We start from the raw sequence: 19,128 nt of genomic DNA on the forward strand, positions 1-19,128 counted from the left end.
GAGAACCCTCTAAGTTCACTTTAAACTGCAGAGAGTAAAAGTTCTTAACAATGGTGCATGCAACAGTTCCTTGCTTGTAACTTACAAAGTAGCCCGATGTAACTTTATGCTTTTATATACAGTTACCGCAGTCTGATGTTTCTTTGTATCTAGACAGCCCGAGAGCTGGGTTTCATAACTTTGTAATCCACAAGAAGAAGAGAGAAAAATCACAGTCTATGTCCACTTATAGTGCAGTTTTAACTTTTTTTTTTACTTTTAAACGATCAAATCCGAATTTGCAAGGTATATTCCAACTTCTTTTAAACTCCCTTTCAGCGCTTCCGCTTTAGTAGTTCTTTGCTCAATACTTTAAGCGGAGCCGGAAGACGGACTTCCTTTTTAACGTCTCCCGCTTTCAGCCGAATTTCACAAATTTAAGTTCAAAAGTCTCGGGTTTCTTACTCACGAGTATGTTGTTTCAAATCGAATGTTCAAAGAAGAAAGGTCAGCGCTCATCAGCAGCAGCCGGGCGGCTTCACTTCCGCGGAAAGAGCGATGAACTCACAGCACCGCTACCCCCTCCACGTTCCGGAGCCCCTTACGGGGTCCCTTCTTCGTTTCCGAGGTCGCTCTTGGTGCCCGCCGAGTCCCACGACCACAGGCTCACTCTACCTGTGGTTTTTCTTAGCGGGTCTCCGCTCTGCCGTAGCGGACGACCCTTTTCCGCGGAGCCCCTCTTCACAGAGTAAAGAGGACCGCCATTGCCGTTTCGCACCGCCTCCGGAAGTCCGTTACCATTGCGAACTTAAAGGGGAATGTCTATAAACTCTGCTGATATTTTGGGAACTTGTTAGCACAAATTGGATTAGGATATAATCTCACAATATATCCTCTCCTGCACCCCTGAACATTCCCACAAATGTCAGGCCTTGAACATCTAGCAATGAAATTCAGCTTGCCTAGAATGCATCTATACACTGTAGTGTCAGAAAACGCTTCAGCAGTACCGTCTACCTGGTAACCTGTCACCATCGGTGTGTCTGCTGGGTTTGCATCAACCAAATTCAAACTGGTTAATACATCAGCAATTTTCTGTGTTTGGTGTACCAGAAAATTACCTGCTTGGTCCCTTTCCACCTGCAGAGAAAGATAGTTGGATACCTCACCAAGATCCTTCATGTCAAAGTGCTCCTTCAGCTGAGCTAGGGTGCTTTGGTACAAAGCCTGATTCTTCCAAAACATCAGAAGATCATCAACAAAACATAAACAATACAGTTTGTTTTGCCCCTCCTCCTTGACAAACACACATGGATCAGCTTTGCCCTGGTGAAAACCTAGAGAAAGCAATGTCTCAGTGAGTTTTGTGTTCCAACATCTGGCACTCTGCTTGAGACCATATAAGGATTTCCTCAGTTTACAGACCATTCCCTTCTGTATCTGCATTCCATCAGGTGGAAGCATAAACAGCTCCTCCCCCAAAACCCCATACAAAAAAGCTGTATTAATGTTGTGATGGGAAACATGCAGTTTCTCCTCTGCAGCAATCTTGAGCATCAGCCGAATGCTCTCATACTTGACGGTGGGTGAATAGGTCTTGTGGTAATCCTGTCCTGGTACCTGTGAAAAACCTCTGGCAACCAATCTGGCTTTGTGTCTGACAACCTTGCCATTCTGGTCTGTCTTGGCCATTTGCTGCCAACCAGCCTCATTCCTGGGACTACCGGTACCAGCTCCCAAGTTTGGTTCCTATTCAAGGAATCAACTTCAGCCTTCATGGCATTAAGCCAAGGCTGAGCATCTTTAGAGGTCAACTCCTGAACCTCTTTGAAGCTTGAAGGTTCCCACACCTTCTCTGAGCTACTAAGAACAGCAGTTGCTGTCTTAGCAAACTCATCAGCAAATCTCTTTGGAGGTTTGCCTCTTGTGGCCCTTTCAGATCTGTGTACTAGACGCAAGTCTTCTTGACTCATCTCCTCCTTCTTAGGAGTAAAGTGACCAATGGTGAACAGTGGTTCTTCCAGTTCATTGTCAGATGCATCAGATGGTCTGACTGAGGCCTTTGCGCTCTTGTAGTCTGCTGTGTCATCACTGTCGCTGACTACAAGAAAGAAGATTCCACCTAAACCTTAGGAAGAACTTCCTAACAGTAAGAGCTGTTCGACAGTGGAATTTGCTGCCAAGGAGTGTGGTGGAGTCTCCTTCTTTGGAGGTCTTTAAGCAGAGGCTTGACAACCATATGTCAGGAGTGCTCTGATGGTGTTTCCTGCTTGGCAGGGGGTTGGACTCGATGGCCCTTGTGGTCTCTTCCAACTCTATGATTCTATGACATCAGCAGCAGCGCTGCCCACTGAGCTGGAATCCGAACTCTGATCATCATCATCATCCTCAGCTTCCTCTTTTACCTCAACATTATCTGTTTTTTCACATCATCTTCATCTTCCTCTGGGTAACTCTGGAAAATTCCCACATTTTCCCCCCACTTAGGATTGTACTCAACATTCTTTGTGAACTTAATGGACTTAGAGTCAGTCATCCATACCCTGTATGCACCTTTTTCGTACCCCATGAACAAACCATGTGCCCCACGCTTCCCAAGCTTGTTGCTCTGTGGGGTGTGTACCCACATGCCAGAACCAAAGATTCTCATGTGCTTGACGTAAGGTTTCTTACCAAACATCTTCTCATAGGGAGTACAACCAACAGGTGATGACAGTCTCCTGTTATAGGAATAAACGAACGTGTTCAAAGCCTCCCCCCAAAACTTCTCAGGGAGCTTGGCATCATGCAACAAGGTTTTTAGGCCTTGAAGCAAAGTTTGGTTTGCTCGCTCAGCAAGTCCATTCATCCATGGCGATCTAGGCGTTGAGAGGTCATGCTGGATTCCCTTCTCAGTCAGGAAAGCTTCAAACTGCTGAGAAGTGAACTCCCCGCCCCGATCAGTAAAGAGACAGCCGATACGTTTACTGTGAGCATTCTCCAACCAAGCACAGAATGCCTCGAACCTAGGAAACGCTTGTGATTTCTGCTCGAGCATAAACACATGAATGTACCTGGAAAAAGAATAAATTAGAACCATGAAGTACCTTGCTCCACCCAAAGAGGGCGCAAGTGGACCAACCAGGTCTGCATGGACTAGCTGGTAGGGTTTGGAAGCCTGCCTGCTAGACTCCTTGCCTTTTGGAGCAACCTTCACCTTGTTCTCTGCACAAGATACACATTTCATGTGAAACTTACAGGGCTTGATGTTCAAACCCTGAACCAACCCAGGCATCCTGGCCAGCGCCTGCCAAGACATGTGACCAAATCTTCGGTGCGCCTCGTGAATACATCCTGCATGAAGAACTTTGTTAGTTTGTGCAACACAACAAGATTCAACATTAGACACAGCAGCACCATTGTCATCATAAGTTATACAGAACAAACCATCTATAAACTTTGCGTGCAAAATGTCCTCTTTGCCTTTCCTGATGACACAGACGCTCCTCTTGAAGGAAATCTCAAAGCCACGCCCAGTCAGCTGTGGGATGCTGAGCAAATTGTCTGCAGAATCTGGAACATAAAGTACATCTCTGATGGTTGTGTGCAGACTTGCCAGTCTCACATTTCCGACTCCTGCAATTCGCAACATCAGCCTGGTGGATCTCTCCATCTTGAGGCGTGAAGGAGATAAATAGATGCTTATCTTTTGATAAATGCCGTGTAGCTCCCAAATCTACAACAAATCTGGCTTTGGCCTTTGGAGCAGCTTTTCCAGCAAGCAAAACCTTGTCTTCCACCGGCTTGGGCTTCTGCTGCTTGCCCCCCTGCTCCTGGCCATCAAACTTGCCTTTAGCCTTTGGTGAAGCTGTGCCAGCAAACAAAACCTTGTTTTCCACCGGCGTGGGCTTTCCACCCCCCTTCTGCTTTGGGCCATCTGCTGGCTTCTGTCTCTGTTTACTTCTGGCCTTCCGGTATCTGTGAGGATGACCTTGGCTCTCATGAGAAACAGAGCTCTTAGCTGCCGACTCCTTGGCTCCCCCTGGAGGCTGGAACGCTGCCTGGGATGACGTCACAGTTAGCTCCCCCTGCAGCTTGCAACCGGTGCCCTCGGCATCCCTGCAATCACTCTCGATCTGGGAAACAGCCAGGACCTCCGATGCAGTCAAACTCTGGGCTGGGATGACCGGCAGATGGGCTACTTTCAAAGCATTCCACATCTGACGTGCTGTCGTGTTGCCAGTCAGTGTTACAATTTCCTCCAGAGAGACGGATAAGACTATGGCCCTTGAATCTTGGGCCCTCCATCTATCTGTCAGAGGAACTGGAGGGGCTTCATACACAGTATGCCACACTCCAAACTGTCGCAGCAAGCTCTCACAGCATATTGCCCAGGTCTCATAATTGTGGACATTCAACTTTGGGCACTGAGTGCCATCATCTGAAGCTTGTAAAAACTCCATTCCAGGTTTTTACTTGAGCCGTGAGCCTTTATGCCTTCAAAAACACCTTATCTTGGCAGCTCATAAATCTTGAGGCCTGCTTGGCTCGACTCCCAGGCTAAATTAGCCTGCCGGACATCAAAGGCTCTGCCGCGGCAACGAAAAGCCTTACTTTTCTCCACATACCTTTCACAGTCTTTCACAGTCTTACTCTCCTGTAAGTGCTGTGAATCTGGACCCGAAACCTGTTGTTGGGATACTGCCAGGGAGACAAAGGCCATCATGCCCCCACGTCGACTCCGGACGATCCATCAACCTCCCGTAGGAACGCAGTATCAGTCAATTAGCGACACAAGCCTCAGAAACAGCTTTCCACATTCCAAGGACTTGTGCACGCCCTTTGCAGAGTTCGCACAATGAAAGATGCACTCAGGAGAGCATTATTTACAACTTTATTTAGCGTTGGTCAGAACAAAGAAAAAACATGACTGTTTGCCTGCGTGTTCAGGCACAGAGAGAGAAACAAAAGCTATGTACAAAACATAAACTTTCTGTGAGCCGGAAGTACGCAGACTGTGACTCAAACAACAGCCTGCTCCCTGTTTAAGGTGGAACAGAAATATCCTAACAACCCCCTATGAGAAGCTGTTTAAAAAACGCCCTAATCTGAAATACCTACGCATTTGGGATTCAGATGTAATTATGCATTATCCCGCTAAGCAGAAATTGGGTGAGCGTAGTGTTCAGGGGAAATTAATGGGCTACCAGCAGGGAGCGTACAGAATTTACATACCAGCAAGTGGCAAATTTCATATTACCAGAAGCATGATACAAACTGTAAATTGGAATGGCTGTTTTCCAAGATACTAACGGTATAAATGACACTGAGGAAGAAGAGGAAGTAGCAGCAGCAGCAGCAGCAGCAGCAGCAGCAGGAAATGGTGCTTCTGAATTAATGGAACAAGACAAAAAGCCTGTTGAATCTGATAATCTGTTTGATGATTTAAAGTCATGGGCACCCGAGGGGAGGTTAGATTCTCTTGAGTTTTCTGACTGTGAGCTTAGCCTACAGGCACCTCTTCAGTCTGACAATGATGATTTACAACCTGAAACTAGTAGTTCACTTAGTCCCATTAAGTCTGAGGAGTCTGACTCTCCTTCCGGACTGAGACGTTCAGATAGAAAGAGACAGAAGCCACAACGTTTTGCAGATGAACATTTAAATACTGTGTATGCCAATAAGGCGGTTTTTGAGCCAAAAAGCTACAATGATGTTCAGAATTTACCTAAGCACCAAGTTGTAAATTGGTATAAAGCTATCAACTCTGAGATAGCTTCTTTAAAAGAGCATAACACTTGGTCTCTTGTACCACAAACCCCAGATATGAGACTTATTGATTCAAAATGGGTTTAAGAAAATGCAAATGGGAAGGATACGCCTATGGTGTGTGGTTTCACCTTTACAGGTGAAGATAAGCCATTTCCTAACAAAACTTTGTATCGTTCTGCTATAGGCAAGCTAAATTTCATTCAAAGAATCTCAAGACCAGATATAACTTATGCCTTTCACTTTCTGGCAAAATTTGTGGAAAAGCCCACTACGCAATGTTTCTCTGCTCTTAAGAGAGTGGTAGTGTACCTTAAACATACCAAACATTATAGGTTGCAGTTTACATCATGTATTGACAAAGGTTTTGAAATTTTCTGCGATGCATCTCATGCAGTGGAACAAAATAATTGCAGGGATGTGTCTGGTATGGTGTTTTGTTATAACAGTTGTCCATTTGAATGGAAGTCCCAGACACAAACCATTATTTGTCTCTCCACAACAGAGAGTGAATTATGTGCATGCGTTCAGGCCACTCATGATGTGGAATGGTATCTGCAAGTATTTGCAGACCTACAGATGAAAGTAACACTACCAGTAAGAGTTTACCTTGATTCCCAGAGCGGACTTGCTATCCTGTGTTCAGAGACCAATACGCAGCGCACTAGAGTCTTAAGGTTACGTTTACAGTTTGTAAAGAAACTAATTGCTGATGAAATGATTGTATTTCAATATGTTCCAGGTGACAATCAAATTGCAGACATTTTTACTAAAGCACTTCCAAAGGTTACTCATGAAAGACGTGTACAAAATATGCTTTATGATTTTGTTCCACAATGATGAACCGCAGGGGAAATGTTGAATGGTTTCTTTAAATGTAAAGGTTCATCATTGTTCCACCAGTTGTGTATGTCTTTCAGGGGCCAGAGCAAGGGCCAGAGCAAGATAACGAGACCCAGCTTTACAGCTGTGAAACACAGCAGGTGCTGAGTTGTATTGATTAAGCTGTGTCAGCATTTGGGTGTAGTATATAAGGAGCAGCACCTAGCTCTTCCGTTACCCTGGGGGATGGGTTGGTGGTTGGGTCTGGTTTGTTGTTGGTGTATTTAGGAGTTTTTGTTTTTGTTATTAAAACCTTGTTTAAGTTATTTTTGAGTCCCTTTTTAACGCATGGTCTCCCCAGCAAGCTCTCTGCAGTGCTACTATACTGCAAATAGCTAACACTGGCACCTCTCAGGTGGGCGCTATTGCCATTATAAGAGAATGAGGGAGGTGAGTTCATGGTGAGTCCTGGCACCTCTTTTTCTAGAAAAATAGCACTGGCTGGCACCTTTCCCTGGGATGGCCATGCCATACAGCTTTCATCTAGTTCACACCTGAACTTTCCAACGCAATACGATTTGAAATTGCAGCATTAAGCCTTGGTCACTCACATCAAAGTCCAGATGCTCGGAGGCATATTTCAGGAGTGCGTTGGTGGTCTTGACTGCTCTTTGCCGCTCACTGATTTTTCTGGAGTCAATCCAGCCTTTTGTGTGCTGCGAGAGAGAAATCATCATCATCACATGGAAGGACAACCCTTAATCCAGGTTTGCAAATTCACAAAGCTTCATAGAGGGGACAAATTGCAAAAAGGGGTTGTTTTGTAAAGGAGAAAGTTTGCTGCAATTTGTTTATTAATAATAATAATAATAATAATAATAATAATAATAATAATAATACCCCACCTCTTTCCCAGACAGGGACTCGAGGCAGCTTACAAACAAAACAAGAACAACTAAAGACACAGAAAAAAGAAGCCATTTAAAAAAAGCATTAGTAGAATTAGATATTAATTGGCTCTTGGGTTGCTTTTGTTTTATTATGCATTTTCTGTTCTGATTTTGTATTTTTATGTTGTGAACCGCCCTGCAATCTGTCATTTGTGTGTTTGTGTGTGTGATAATTGCAACAATACAACATACACCTCACCACAGCCATAGCAATGGAATGCAGGAAGCATCCTTAGACCAAGCCCAGCCATTGTTCCACAGGTAATGAGGACTGGCAGTTGGCCCTTTGGGCTTTCAGGCAGAGAGCCTTTTCCCAGCCCCACCTGGAGATGCTGAGGACTGAACCGGGGACCTTGGGCATGCAAGACAGATGCTCTGTCCCGAGCCACGGCCCTTCCCCATACGCCATCAGCAGAGGACATATCTTGTGTGCCTTGCACAAGCATTGCTAGCAGAACAGAGGCCCACTTGACCATCAGCACCCACAACCAGTGAGTTGGCCACAGATGCCCCCCGTGCAATCATTTCAAGAGGGTCTGTCCTCCGGCATGGGAGCTGCTGCTTCCCCCTGCTCTGACACCTTGGGGGCTCCCTTACCACTAATATCTCCTGCAGCGTCTTCAGAGAGGGGGCCTCTGACAGCAAGCTGGTGAGCATGTTGAGCCAGATGTACACGGTTTCTTGATAACAGTCCTGGAAGGAGAGAAGCAAAAGCACTTAGAAGCTGAAGACCCCCATGGAAATCCCATATGCTCTGGAGCCTTCTAGTCCAAATTTGTAACAAAGCTTATGCAGGGGTTCAAGCACGGCACACAAAGAGTCATAAACATCAAACGTTTCTTGATGTATGTAAGGTTACAGGTCATGCGATATAAAGATACAGGACTCCACACTGGGCTCAACTTCCTTGGGGTGTTCCAAGGCAGAGGGCCGCCTTGGTGGTGGGGCCCACCCCGTGGAACACCCTCCTATCAGATGTCAGAGAGATATATCATTATACTTCCGTCTGAAGACATCTGAAGGCAGCCCTGCATAGGGAAGTTTTTAATATTTGACGTCTGGCTGTGTTTTAATTTGTTGGAAGCCGCCCAGAGTGGCTAGAGTAACCCAGTCAGATGGGCAGCATATAAACAAACAAGCAAACAAATAAAATTAAATGCAGCGTAGGAGGGAGGCATGAGAGTCACAAAATGCAGGCATGCAGGAATCATACGTGGATGCATTCTAGCAAAGGTGAAATGTAATAAATATGGAAACATGATTAAAATCAAAAATATACACCCCAAGTCTCTGGCTGTTACATCATTGTGATGGGTCAAGTGTCTCAGGCAGCATTCTTTGCGGCTTACACGGCTCAGACTCTTTGCCCTCAAATCCTTTAACCTGGCAACCCCATTTTCCTCCAAAAGCAGAAGGTCCAGTCACCTGGCTCGGTGTTGCTTTGACCGAGCTCCCAGCTTTGATCTTCATAACCTGCAAGGATGGCAACTGGAAGACCTTCTGGGTGATTTTTTGTACCAGCTGAGAGCGGGTCAGAGGGTCCATGTATGGTCTCAAGGCACTGAGAAGAGAAAGAAGGGGAGAGGAAAGGATCAGCACCCAGCAGTCCATAAACCTGGTGAAGAAATATGTACTGTGCCTGGCCGTACTTACGTCAGGCGAATGATGTTTTCCATTGCCTCGTGCAGGTTGGTGATTGATGCTATTGGCTCTTTGATAACCTCCTGTGGTGGGGAAGCACACAGCATGTCAGGGAACTGGAGGCGCCATCCCTGCCACCACCACACCAAGCCCTGAGGTGTGCTCTCTATCCAGCCCACTTGACAACTTCTTTGCAATTGGCAAGTGGGTCCTCCTAGAGGAGAAGAGTGGGCTTCCTGGATCTGGGAATAAGATCCCTTTTTCTCCTGGGCAGAGCTCTACCCCATAAGAACAGCATAAGATCAGCCTTCTGGACCAGGCCAAGGGCCTATCTAGTCCAGCATCCTCACAGCATTCTCACAGTGGCCAACCAGACGTCTGTGAGAAACCAGGGAGCAGACCATGAGCCCAAGAGCCCTCTCCCCGCCTGTGGCTTCCAGCAACTATATTCAGAAACATTGCTTCCTTCCTCTGTGGAGGTAGAACATAGCAATCATGGCTGGGAGCCATCGACAGCCCTCTCCTCCTGGGAGAACCTAGCCTCTTTTACTTAGGCGCTGGTGACAGCCTGCTGAGGTTGCCACAATGTAGGGCTGCCTTTCAAGAGGGTTTGGAAACTTGAGCTGGAGCAGAACGTGACCACCCAGAAATGGTTTGGGGCCAGATGGTCAGAACATGCAACCCAGAGCTAGACCTACACAGCTATTTTTAAGAAAAAACGCTCTGAAAAGAAACCCCAGGAGATTCCCCCTCTTTTTTTCTTTTTCTTTTTACTCACTATGATGCAGAAGGTGAGCTCCTCTTTGTGGGGGAAGGTGACATGTCCCACATTCGATTGCACAAGCGCCTTGGTTGTTAAAGTTGCTGCCTTCATAAAGCTCTTCTTCAAATCCTCGTTCTGAAAGGAGAAGGGATTTTATAAAATTGAGTTTGAATCAAAATCACAAGGAAACATAAAGCCACACTGACCCTAACCTTAATTCTAATCCTTACCCTAACACTAACCCAATCCAAAAATTAACCCAGAAATGGTCTTGTTAGATAGTTAAATTCATGTTGAATTGCTGTTTTAGGGTTTCTTTAAAAAAAGTCTGGAAAGAATTAATCCATTTTGCATTACTTTCTATGGGAAAGCGTGCCTTGGTTTGGAACGCTTTGGTTTCAGAATGGATTAAGTTTGAGAACCAAGGTACCACTGTAATGCCCCATCTGGTCCTAAGGGTGGAGCCAGTATACACCCCAGTCTACAACCCTTTGGTGGATGAAGCCAAAGACCCTGCCCTAGGGCACAGTCTGAAGGCATGTGGTGCAAGGACCTTGACGGAGCTCAGGAGGTCTGCTCAGTGCCTGGATGGTGACCACGGGGGAAATGGTTGCACACCTCCTGGAGTCGTATGACAGGAGAAAGGCAGGATATACCGTATTTTTTCGTGTATAAGACACCCCCTATTAGGGGGGACTCCAAATTAAGAAAATGGGGGGGGGAGGATTGCCCAGAGTTGCTGAGCTTTTGGAAGGGAGGATTACCCACAGTTGTTCAGCTATTTGGGGGGAGGGGATTCCAAAAATTGCTCACCCGCTGGACCTATGCTGCCACTCACACACGTCGCAAAACCCACCTATTGTCTGTCCCTCGCCGGCAGAAACCGCCAATCGCCTTCCCAATTTCCGCAGCGACAGCCAGTCAACACCACCCCTTGCCGCAGCCACCAATAACACGCACAATAGCCACTGACTATCTCCGGCTTGCAGCGGCAACCAAACCCATGTCCCCCCTATGCACTATCTGTGTATAAGATGACCCTCATTTTTAAACATCATTTTTTAATAATAATAAAAAACACCTTGTCTTATACACGGAAAAGTATGGTATAGCTGAGAGAACAAACAACAGGAGTCCGTGTGATAATCAGAGCCATACCTTCCTGCTGTTCTGGAATTGGAAGAGGAGCTCCTGTGTTAACTGGTCTATAAAAAGGGGGAGCTCATCCTGCCGTGCCCCGATTGCCATTTGCCCGCAGCAAAGGATGACGGTGATGCTGGCATTGGTCTCGCTAGTATTCTGGAGGGAAAGGATGGGGAAAGTGAGTTTGGGAACCTTAAGTGCAATTGGAGACAAATCACCATTTAGTTGGGACCTTTTAGCAGCTGGGAAAATATTAGTAGTCAGTAAGTTGTTGTGCGAAAGGTGGAGGGCAAAAGGAGAAGGGGACAACAGATGACGAGATGGCTGGACAGTGTTCTCGAAGCGACCAGCATGAGTTTGACCAAACTGCGGGAGGCAGTGGAAGACAGGAGTGCCTGGCGTGCTCTGGTCCAGGGGGTCACGAAGAGTCGGACACGACTAAACGACTAAGCAACAACAAGAAGTTGTTGTGCAGACTTACAAATTTTGTATTTTTTTTTTCTCCAGGAAACTCAAACTGCTGGCAAGCCAGGGCTCCCCCATCCTATATATGTGCATCGGGTTCTTCCTGCCTAAATGTAGAGCCTGACATTTGACCCTATTGAATTTCATCTTGTTAGTTTGGGCCCAGTTCTCCAATCTGTTAAGGTTATCTTGAATCCCGATTCTGTCTTCTGTGGCATTGGCTACCCTTCCCAGTTTGGTGTCATCTGCAAATTTGATGAGCATCCCCTCAATTCCTTCATCCAAGTCATTTATTTTAAAAAAAACGTGGAACAACAACGGGCCCAGGACAGAACCCTGTGACACCCCACTGGTCAATTTTTCCCCAGGATGACGAGGAACCATGAAGGTGTTCTCTTTGGGTTTGGTCAGTCAACCAGGGAGAAAGTGCAGGACAGTGTAGGGTAGGCTGACCACTGGTGCTCTTTTCCATGGGAGCTGCTTTTTTAAAATTAAAATGAACTGGGTGGATCTGCTCATCTTCTCCATAGTGAGGGTTGGGAAATTTCCTTGGTCATTTCCCAACTCACAGCAAAAATCCAGGGGTACCACACTCCTGGGTTTCATTTCTCTTGGATGGCAGAGCACAAGAGAGTTCAGGGCTGCGTTCAGGTGTAACAATAAACCAGAGGGCATCAACATAGGTTGGCCTCTAGCTCCCATCAGCCTCAGCCAGTATGGCCAGTGGTCAGGAGGGATGGGAGTTGCAGTCTGTAGCATCTGAAGGGCACCATTTTGGTTACCTCTGTGATAAACTATGGTTTATTATTGTGTGAATGAGCCTTGGACTCATCGGCTCCTGCTCCCTTCTCCTCTAGCACAGTTGCAAAAAGGAGACCGGAAGCTTGAGGGAAGTTAACTGAAAGTGGAAGGAAAAGGTTCTGATCCCCTTCCAGCTGGGTTGGAGAATTGGAGAGTCGGGGGCACATGACCCCAAGGCCCCCTCAGGTTATGGAACTGTTAGATCCGCACGCAGTTGCTATGCCTTTGTAATAATTTGCTTAATTGACAAATATATGGAGGTGAACACAGAGAGTGACACTCAACTATGCTTTGCTTCAAGTAGACCTGTTGAAATGAATGGGCCTAACTTAGTCATCTTCATTAAATTCAATGGGTCTACTCTAGAACATAGTTGAATGGGGCCAGCAGGCACTCCCGTACGCAGAAGAACCCTTGCACGAGAGCAACTTGGGCAGCTGCCCTGCCCCGGGATGCAGCTGAAACCTCTCCCCTCTTTCTCTCTGCCTCTCCCAGCCTGCCGACTGCCTTCTCTCTTGGATTCTGCTCTCTCCCCTCAGTTGGAGAGGTGTCCCCTCTTCCAAACTCTAAGAGGTTCTTCATTCAAAGCTTTCTGACAGCAGAACACTCTCCCTTGGGAGGTTGTGGACTCTCCGTTGGAGGTTGGATGGCCATCTCTCAGGGATGCTTGAGCTGAGATTCCTGCATTGGAGGGGGTTGGACTAGATGACCCTTGGGGTCCCCCATTAGCTTCCACTATTGAAGAAATGCCAACCAACCATCTGACAACCAACCTAAAAACATGGGCCAGTGTACTTTTGTATTGCGTGTACTCTGGGGATGACCAATGGTTTCTAACGATTCCGTTTGACTGACTGACTGAGCCAAGGGATCAGATCAGAGCTAGGATCTGGAGCCACAGAGACAGGACTGCTGGAGCCCACTTCAGAAGGATGACTGAGACATACCCACAGAGGAAGTTGTCTGGCTTCCATACTGAGAGGATGAGCAGATCTAATTGCCTTTTTGGAATGGTAAGGATCCCATCCCTTGAAAAAGAGCATATTTGGAAATGGGGCAGGATTTGTTCTTTTCCAACACAGCTCTGTTTTCCTAGATCAGAGGAACCCAGAGGCTGCTTCACATGCTTTGGTGTGGATGTAAATAGCTGCTAAGGATCCAATTTGCCAGGATCTTTGTCTAACCATTGGCCATGCTGTCAGGGGCTGATGGGAGTTCCAATTCAAAACACACGGATGGGGAAGGGGCACCAGGCTGGGGATGGCTGACCTACACTCTTGCTATGCTCCTTCCTCACTTCACACCCTTACCTCAGACGTCTGAGTCTTCCTTGCAATGGCTGCGCGGCCAAAATCCCGCACTGCCATCAGCACCTGGGAAATATGGGTGCTTGAAGCCACACCGATAGCCTCAGAAATTCCCTGGAGAGAATGAGGCACGTCAAACATGTCGTTTTCTTGATTGCAATTAGTGATAATAATAATAATAATAATAATAAATTTTATTTATATCCCACCCTCCCCAGCCAAAGCCGGGCTCAGGGCGGCTAACAACAATAAAATAGTACAACATTCTAAAAACATTTCATTATAAAAATTAATTAAAATCAATTAAAATGAAATTGATGGCAACCATTAAGCTAAGCTGATCATGAGGGATGGAGGATAAATGTGATTCTGTAAGCAGATTGCTGCAAAATGTGGGGAACCAAATTTAAGAGTGGGGAAATGAGACACTTAGAGAACCAATTTGAACAGATCCTTTCATCCCGGATAATAATAGGGGTGGTTTGAAGAACGATATTTCTGTGGATTCTGATGTGAACTGACCAGACCACAACTCCCAGACTCATGTGCAGCTTGAAATGCAAGGATGCCTTGCATTCTGACATTTTCGAATCTTGTGATACAGTTCTTGGCTTCATTAAACACCCAACTACATTAAAATGCATCATTTATACACTGGAAGTATTTGTAATCCACCCCTCACCCAAAGGCGCCAGAGCAGGAATATGCACCATCTAAACCAGGGTGCTCCAATTTCTCATACCAAGTGGGCCACAAGAGTAGTTCAGCACAGAACCTGTGGGCTGCACACTGACTTGTCATGTGGGAGAGGGGAGCAAGGCCAACGTTTGACACACACGCCCCGGCCTGCATGCTGCCTTCCCAAAGGTAGGCAGGTGAGGCGCTGGGTTTTGGGAAGGAGGCACGAGGCTCTGGTGGGACCTAGCGCCTTCCCACCTTCTTGCCAAAGGTGGGAAAGAGCTAACTGAGGACTCTAGGACCCTGACAGATCACACCTGCCTCCTTCCCCAAGCCCAGCACCTCCTTACCCAGCTTTGGGAAGGCGGTGCAAGGCCTACAGGTGTGTAGGGGTGCCTCCAAGGTTGCTGAGGGCTGCCAAGAAAGGCATTGAGGGCCACTTGTTGGCTGCTCTGATCGAACCCAAAACTAAACAAATCTGCCCCAGATATGTTGAATGCTGAAAAGCTGTTCCTCCTGTAAGAGGCTTTGAGGGGGTGACTGGGTGGGCACGAGCAGAGACCAATCCAGAAATCAGGACAGAGGGCTGGTGGGGTCTGTGGGGTAATGTCAGGGACTGGCTGGATGAGTAAGAGTGGGGGACCCTGGATTGTGGTGGTGGGACACTGGGGAGCAGCCTGGGGAGGCGCTTGAAGCAGGAGGGTTCAGAAGGAGGAGGCTCTTCCAGGAAACTGCTGGAGGTGGAGAGTCTCCATGTGAGCGCAGTCCCAGTCCCGCTGGCTCTCCTCCCCCCCTGACATCCCACACATTCACTCACCTCTCTGTCTGCTTCCTCTTCGAGAGCCAACCTCAGGAGTAAGTGCAGGTACTGGTGGACTGTCTCTGCGCTCCTGGAATCCCGCAGCTTGAGTCCATAATATCTATAGAGGGCATTCTAAGGGTTGGGGAAGGTTTGGGTGAGTCACAGGGAGGAGACCCCACCAGCTACATCATCTGCTTTTGGAAAACCAAAGAATTTCAATTTTAGCGTCTGAAAATGTCGGGTAATACTAAATAATAATAATAGATTGCAAGTACTAGGCAATTGTTTTAATGATTTGTATGCAATTTTACACATCTTCTGAATTCCCAAGTCATGTTACAACTCTTTAAAGGTAAAGGTAAAGGGACCCCTGACAATTAAGTCCAGTCGCAAATGACTCTAGGCTTAAAGCTCATCTCGCTTTAAGGCCGAGGGAGCCGGCATTTGTCCGCTTCTGCAGACAGTTTTTCCAGGTCATGTGGCCAGCATGACTAAGCCGCTTCTGGCGAAACCAGAGCAGCACACGGAAATGCCGTTTACCTTCCAGCCGGAGCAGTACTGGCTTCGGCTGGGGAGGGATTGGATATAAATATATTATTATTATTATTATTATTATTTATTATTATTATTATTTTATTTATTTATTTATTTACTTACTTGTACTATGTGCTTTTGAACTGCTAGGTGGGCAGGAGCTGGGACCGAACAACGGGAGCTCACCCCATCGCAGGGATTCGAACCGCCAACCTTCCGATCGGCAAGCCCAAGCAGCACAGTGGTTTAACCCACAGCGCCACCCGCGTCCCTATTACAACTCTTTAGTATTCCTCATTTGGGGAATTTGAAAGTTGACAAGTTCAGCATGTCCTAATTGCTCTTCCTCCACTGTTGGAGGCAGGAATGCTTCTGAATAAAGAAAAAAACATGCAACATTTCCTGGGGTCCAAGTCACCCCACCAAATCAAGTTCATGGATTGGTTCTTCTTCCGGTCTACAGATCCTGCACTGATCGTCTTCTCTGCTTCCCCAAGTTTGCCTGGTCCTCTTTTCAAGCCCCCCCAGACTGGCGGTTACCACTCCTTCTCACCAGCGGAAAGTCGTCTCCTGCATGTGCAAATAGGACCTTCCTCCAAGCTGGGCTCCCAATAGTTCAGGCCTAGGCAAACACAGCCCTCCAGCTGTTTGGGGAATGCCCATCACCCCTGACCTGCTGGTCCTGTTAGCTAGGGATGATGGGAGCTGTAGTCCCAAAGCAGCTGGAAGGCCAAGTTTGCCTTTATCTGTGATAGTTAATGGCAGTTCCCCTCAACTTGAACCCTTCTACATGCTCCCACCAGCCCCAGGCAGCATATGGTCCAGAACATTTAGAGGGCACCAGGTTGGGAAATCCTGGTTCATGCATCAGACCAGGGTGGATAAAAATCAATGACCCATTATTTTTTTTAATGGATTTCTTTGATTTAAATCACATTTTTTAAAAAAATTAAATTGGATTTCTAAAATAAAATGCTTTTAGAGGAAAAATCTTTCGGAATATATTTTTCTATTTAAGTTGCATTATAGTCCAAAGGCTATTCACTGGGAAGTAAGGATTTATTTTAAGTTTTTCATATATGCTAAAATTCAGTCTAAGAATTTTTTTTAAAAAAAATGTTTAACTACATCATGGATATATAAGCTATAATGTTATTGTTTTAGTTAAATAAATTGTTTAAATTCTTATTAAGGAAATGATTATTTTTCTCCTTCCAATAAGGTACAGCAGAAAAGTTGTCCAAATATACAATGGTACCTCAGGTTAAGAACTTAATTCGTTCCGGAGGTCTGTTCTTAACCTGAAACTGTTCTTAACCTGAAGCACCACTGTTAGATGTATCGGTTGGTTGCTTGAGAGCAATCAGGCAATATGGCTCAAGAGTCTGTTTTCAAGCTTTCTTCTTAGTGATCAAAACTTTTAGAATGCAGAGCACCTCTATTCCCTGTCTTGCTCATTCACGGGCAGAATCTGAGAGTGGGCGGCCCTTCAACCTTCCCCAGCAGAGTAATTTCTTGGCGCCCAGTCTGCGCCTCCCCTCTCTGCACGGAAGCCTACTGCGCAAGGAAGGCTTGGGTAATGGGGGACCCCCCTCCTCCCCGCTTTGCTCAGGCAAGGTGTCCAGGCACCGCCTCGCCTCCTCCGACCCCTGCATCTCCTCTCCTTCCTCCACTGAGGAACTGCTGCTTCCCACGATCTTTGGGGGCTCTCTGTAATCCACCCGGCTTTTCCCCTCTCGCCCCTGAGCCAATGGCAGTTCTTAACACGAGGTACTATTTCTGGGTTAGCGGAGTCGGTAACCTGAAGCGTCTGTACACAGTTAACTTATTATACCCCACAATAATTTCATAATTATCTGTCTATGCATTTCTAACAGTATAACCAAATCAGTAGTAAAAACTACTCTGGAAATTTATTATTCCCAAAATGAAACCTTCATCTGGTTGTAAATATTAAGATTATACAAGCAAGAATGTAAAAATATGTTTTAAATTGATTTGATTTCAATCAAATCCACCCTGCATCACACACACCTGGGGAGATGTCTGGAGGTGTTGGAGGATGGTGTCCAAAATCTCCCTTTCATCCATCATCTCCAAAGCTTCTCGGATTGTTCTTCCTCCCAGCATTTTCTTACCCATCCACAGGAACTCGAAGTTTTCATCAGAGAGTTCTTCAGAAAGAAAGAGAGAGAGGAGTGAGTAAATGAGGCGGATGAGAGGGAAAGGTACCGTATTTTTCCATGTATAACACGCCCCCATATATAAGACGCTCCATATTTTTGGGCACTCAAAATTTAGAAATGGGGGCAGATTGCCAAGACTTGTTAAGCTTTTTAGGGGAGGGGTTGCCCAGAGTGGTTGAGCTTTATTTGGGGGGAGGGAGCCATTAATCAAATTGCACAGTTGCAGGCATCAACCACCAAGTCACCTATCGTCTGCCAGTCGACAACAGCCCTTTCCACAGCAAAGAAATCATGGCTGGAAATCTCCTCCTGGCAGCTACAACCAAGCGCCCGTCCCCCCTCAGCACTCCCCCTGTAGAAGAGGAGCCCCAATTTGACACTTGATTTGGGGGGTAAAAATCCTCGTCTTATACACGAGAAAAGACGGCAAGTTCTTTCTCAGGGGGCTTCTCGCCTGTTGCAATGAGCGGGTGCATGCCATATCTGAACAGGGATCATAGAACTGTAGCGTCTGAAGGGACCTGTGGGGTCACCTAGTCCAACCCCCAGCAATGCAGAACAGGGGCAGCCACCCGGAAGTCCCTGCTCCATGTTACACGCCTCATAACAAGGAGGGGTGGGGTGGGGGGGACTTGCACCCAGACATCAAGGAAACCAAGAGAGACCCCGGCATTGTATCATCATAATAATAATAATTTATTACTTATACCCCGCCCATCTGGCTGAGTTTCCCCAGCCACTCTGGGTGGCTCCCAATCAAGTATTAAAAACAATACAGCGTTAAATGTTAAAAACTTCCCTAAACAGGGCTGCCTTCAGATGTCTTTTAAAGATAGGATAGCTACTTATTTCCTGCACATCTGAAGGGAGGGTATTCCACAGGGTGGGCGCCACTACCGAGAAGGCCCTCTGTCTGGTTCCCTGTAACCTTACTTCTCGCAATGAGGGAACCGCCAGAAGGCCCTCGGAGCTGGATCTCAGTGTCCATGCTGAACGATGGGAGTGGAGACGCTCCTTCAGGTATACAGGACCGAGGCTGTTTGGGGCTTTAACACTTTGAATCGTGCTCGGAAACGTACTGGGAGCCAATGCAGATCTCTCAGAACCAGTGTTATGTGGTCCCGGCGGCCGCTCCCAGTCACCAGCCTAGCTGCCACATTCTGGATTAATTGCAGTTTCTGGGTCACCGTCAAATGTAGCCCCACGTAGAGCACGTTGCAGTAGTCCAAGCGGGAGATGACTAGAGCATGCACCACTCTAGTGAGACAGTCCATGGGCAGGTAGGGTCTCAGCCTGCGTACCAGGTGGA

The 19,128-nt window shown here is 46.7% G+C and overlaps 1 protein-coding gene across 1 annotated transcript; it reads right to left on the reverse strand.

Annotated features, from left to right (window-relative positions):
• Positions 1-6,181: 6,181 nt before the first annotated feature.
• Positions 6,182-18,295, reverse strand: LOC144327032 (maestro heat-like repeat family member 5). Its single transcript, XM_077925066.1, has 10 exons — positions 18,274-18,295; positions 17,668-17,807; positions 15,115-15,231; positions 13,623-13,733; positions 11,062-11,202; positions 9,919-10,038; positions 9,153-9,223; positions 8,925-9,060; positions 8,097-8,192; positions 6,182-7,265 (listed from the first exon to the last, which is right to left on the reverse strand). Exons 1-10 carry the CDS (start codon positions 18,293-18,295, stop codon positions 7,098-7,100), a joined length of 1,122 nt encoding a protein of 373 aa, XP_077781192.1. The 3' UTR covers positions 6,182-7,097.
• Between the last annotated feature and the right edge of the window lie 833 nt (positions 18,296-19,128).

The sequence above is a fragment of the Podarcis muralis genome, chromosome 1 (genome assembly GCF_964188315.1).
Source record: "Podarcis muralis chromosome 1, rPodMur119.hap1.1, whole genome shotgun sequence".
Lineage (NCBI taxonomy): Eukaryota > Metazoa > Chordata > Lepidosauria > Squamata > Lacertidae > Podarcis > Podarcis muralis.

What these genes read in the sequence shown, in the direction of transcription:
- LOC144327032 (XM_077925066.1), bottom strand. Translation starts at nt 18,295, where the DNA reads ATGCACCCGCTCATTGCAACAG. An exon ending in ACCTCCAGACATCTCCCCAG is followed by an intron (nt 15,232 to 17,667) that starts GTGTGTGTGATG and finishes CCCAACCCTTAG; the next exon opens with AATGCCCTCTATAGATATTA. An exon ending in AATTCCAGAACAGCAGGAAG is followed by an intron (nt 10,039 to 11,061) that starts GTATGGCTCTGA and finishes TTCTCCTTTCAG; the next exon opens with AACGAGGATTTGAAGAAGAG.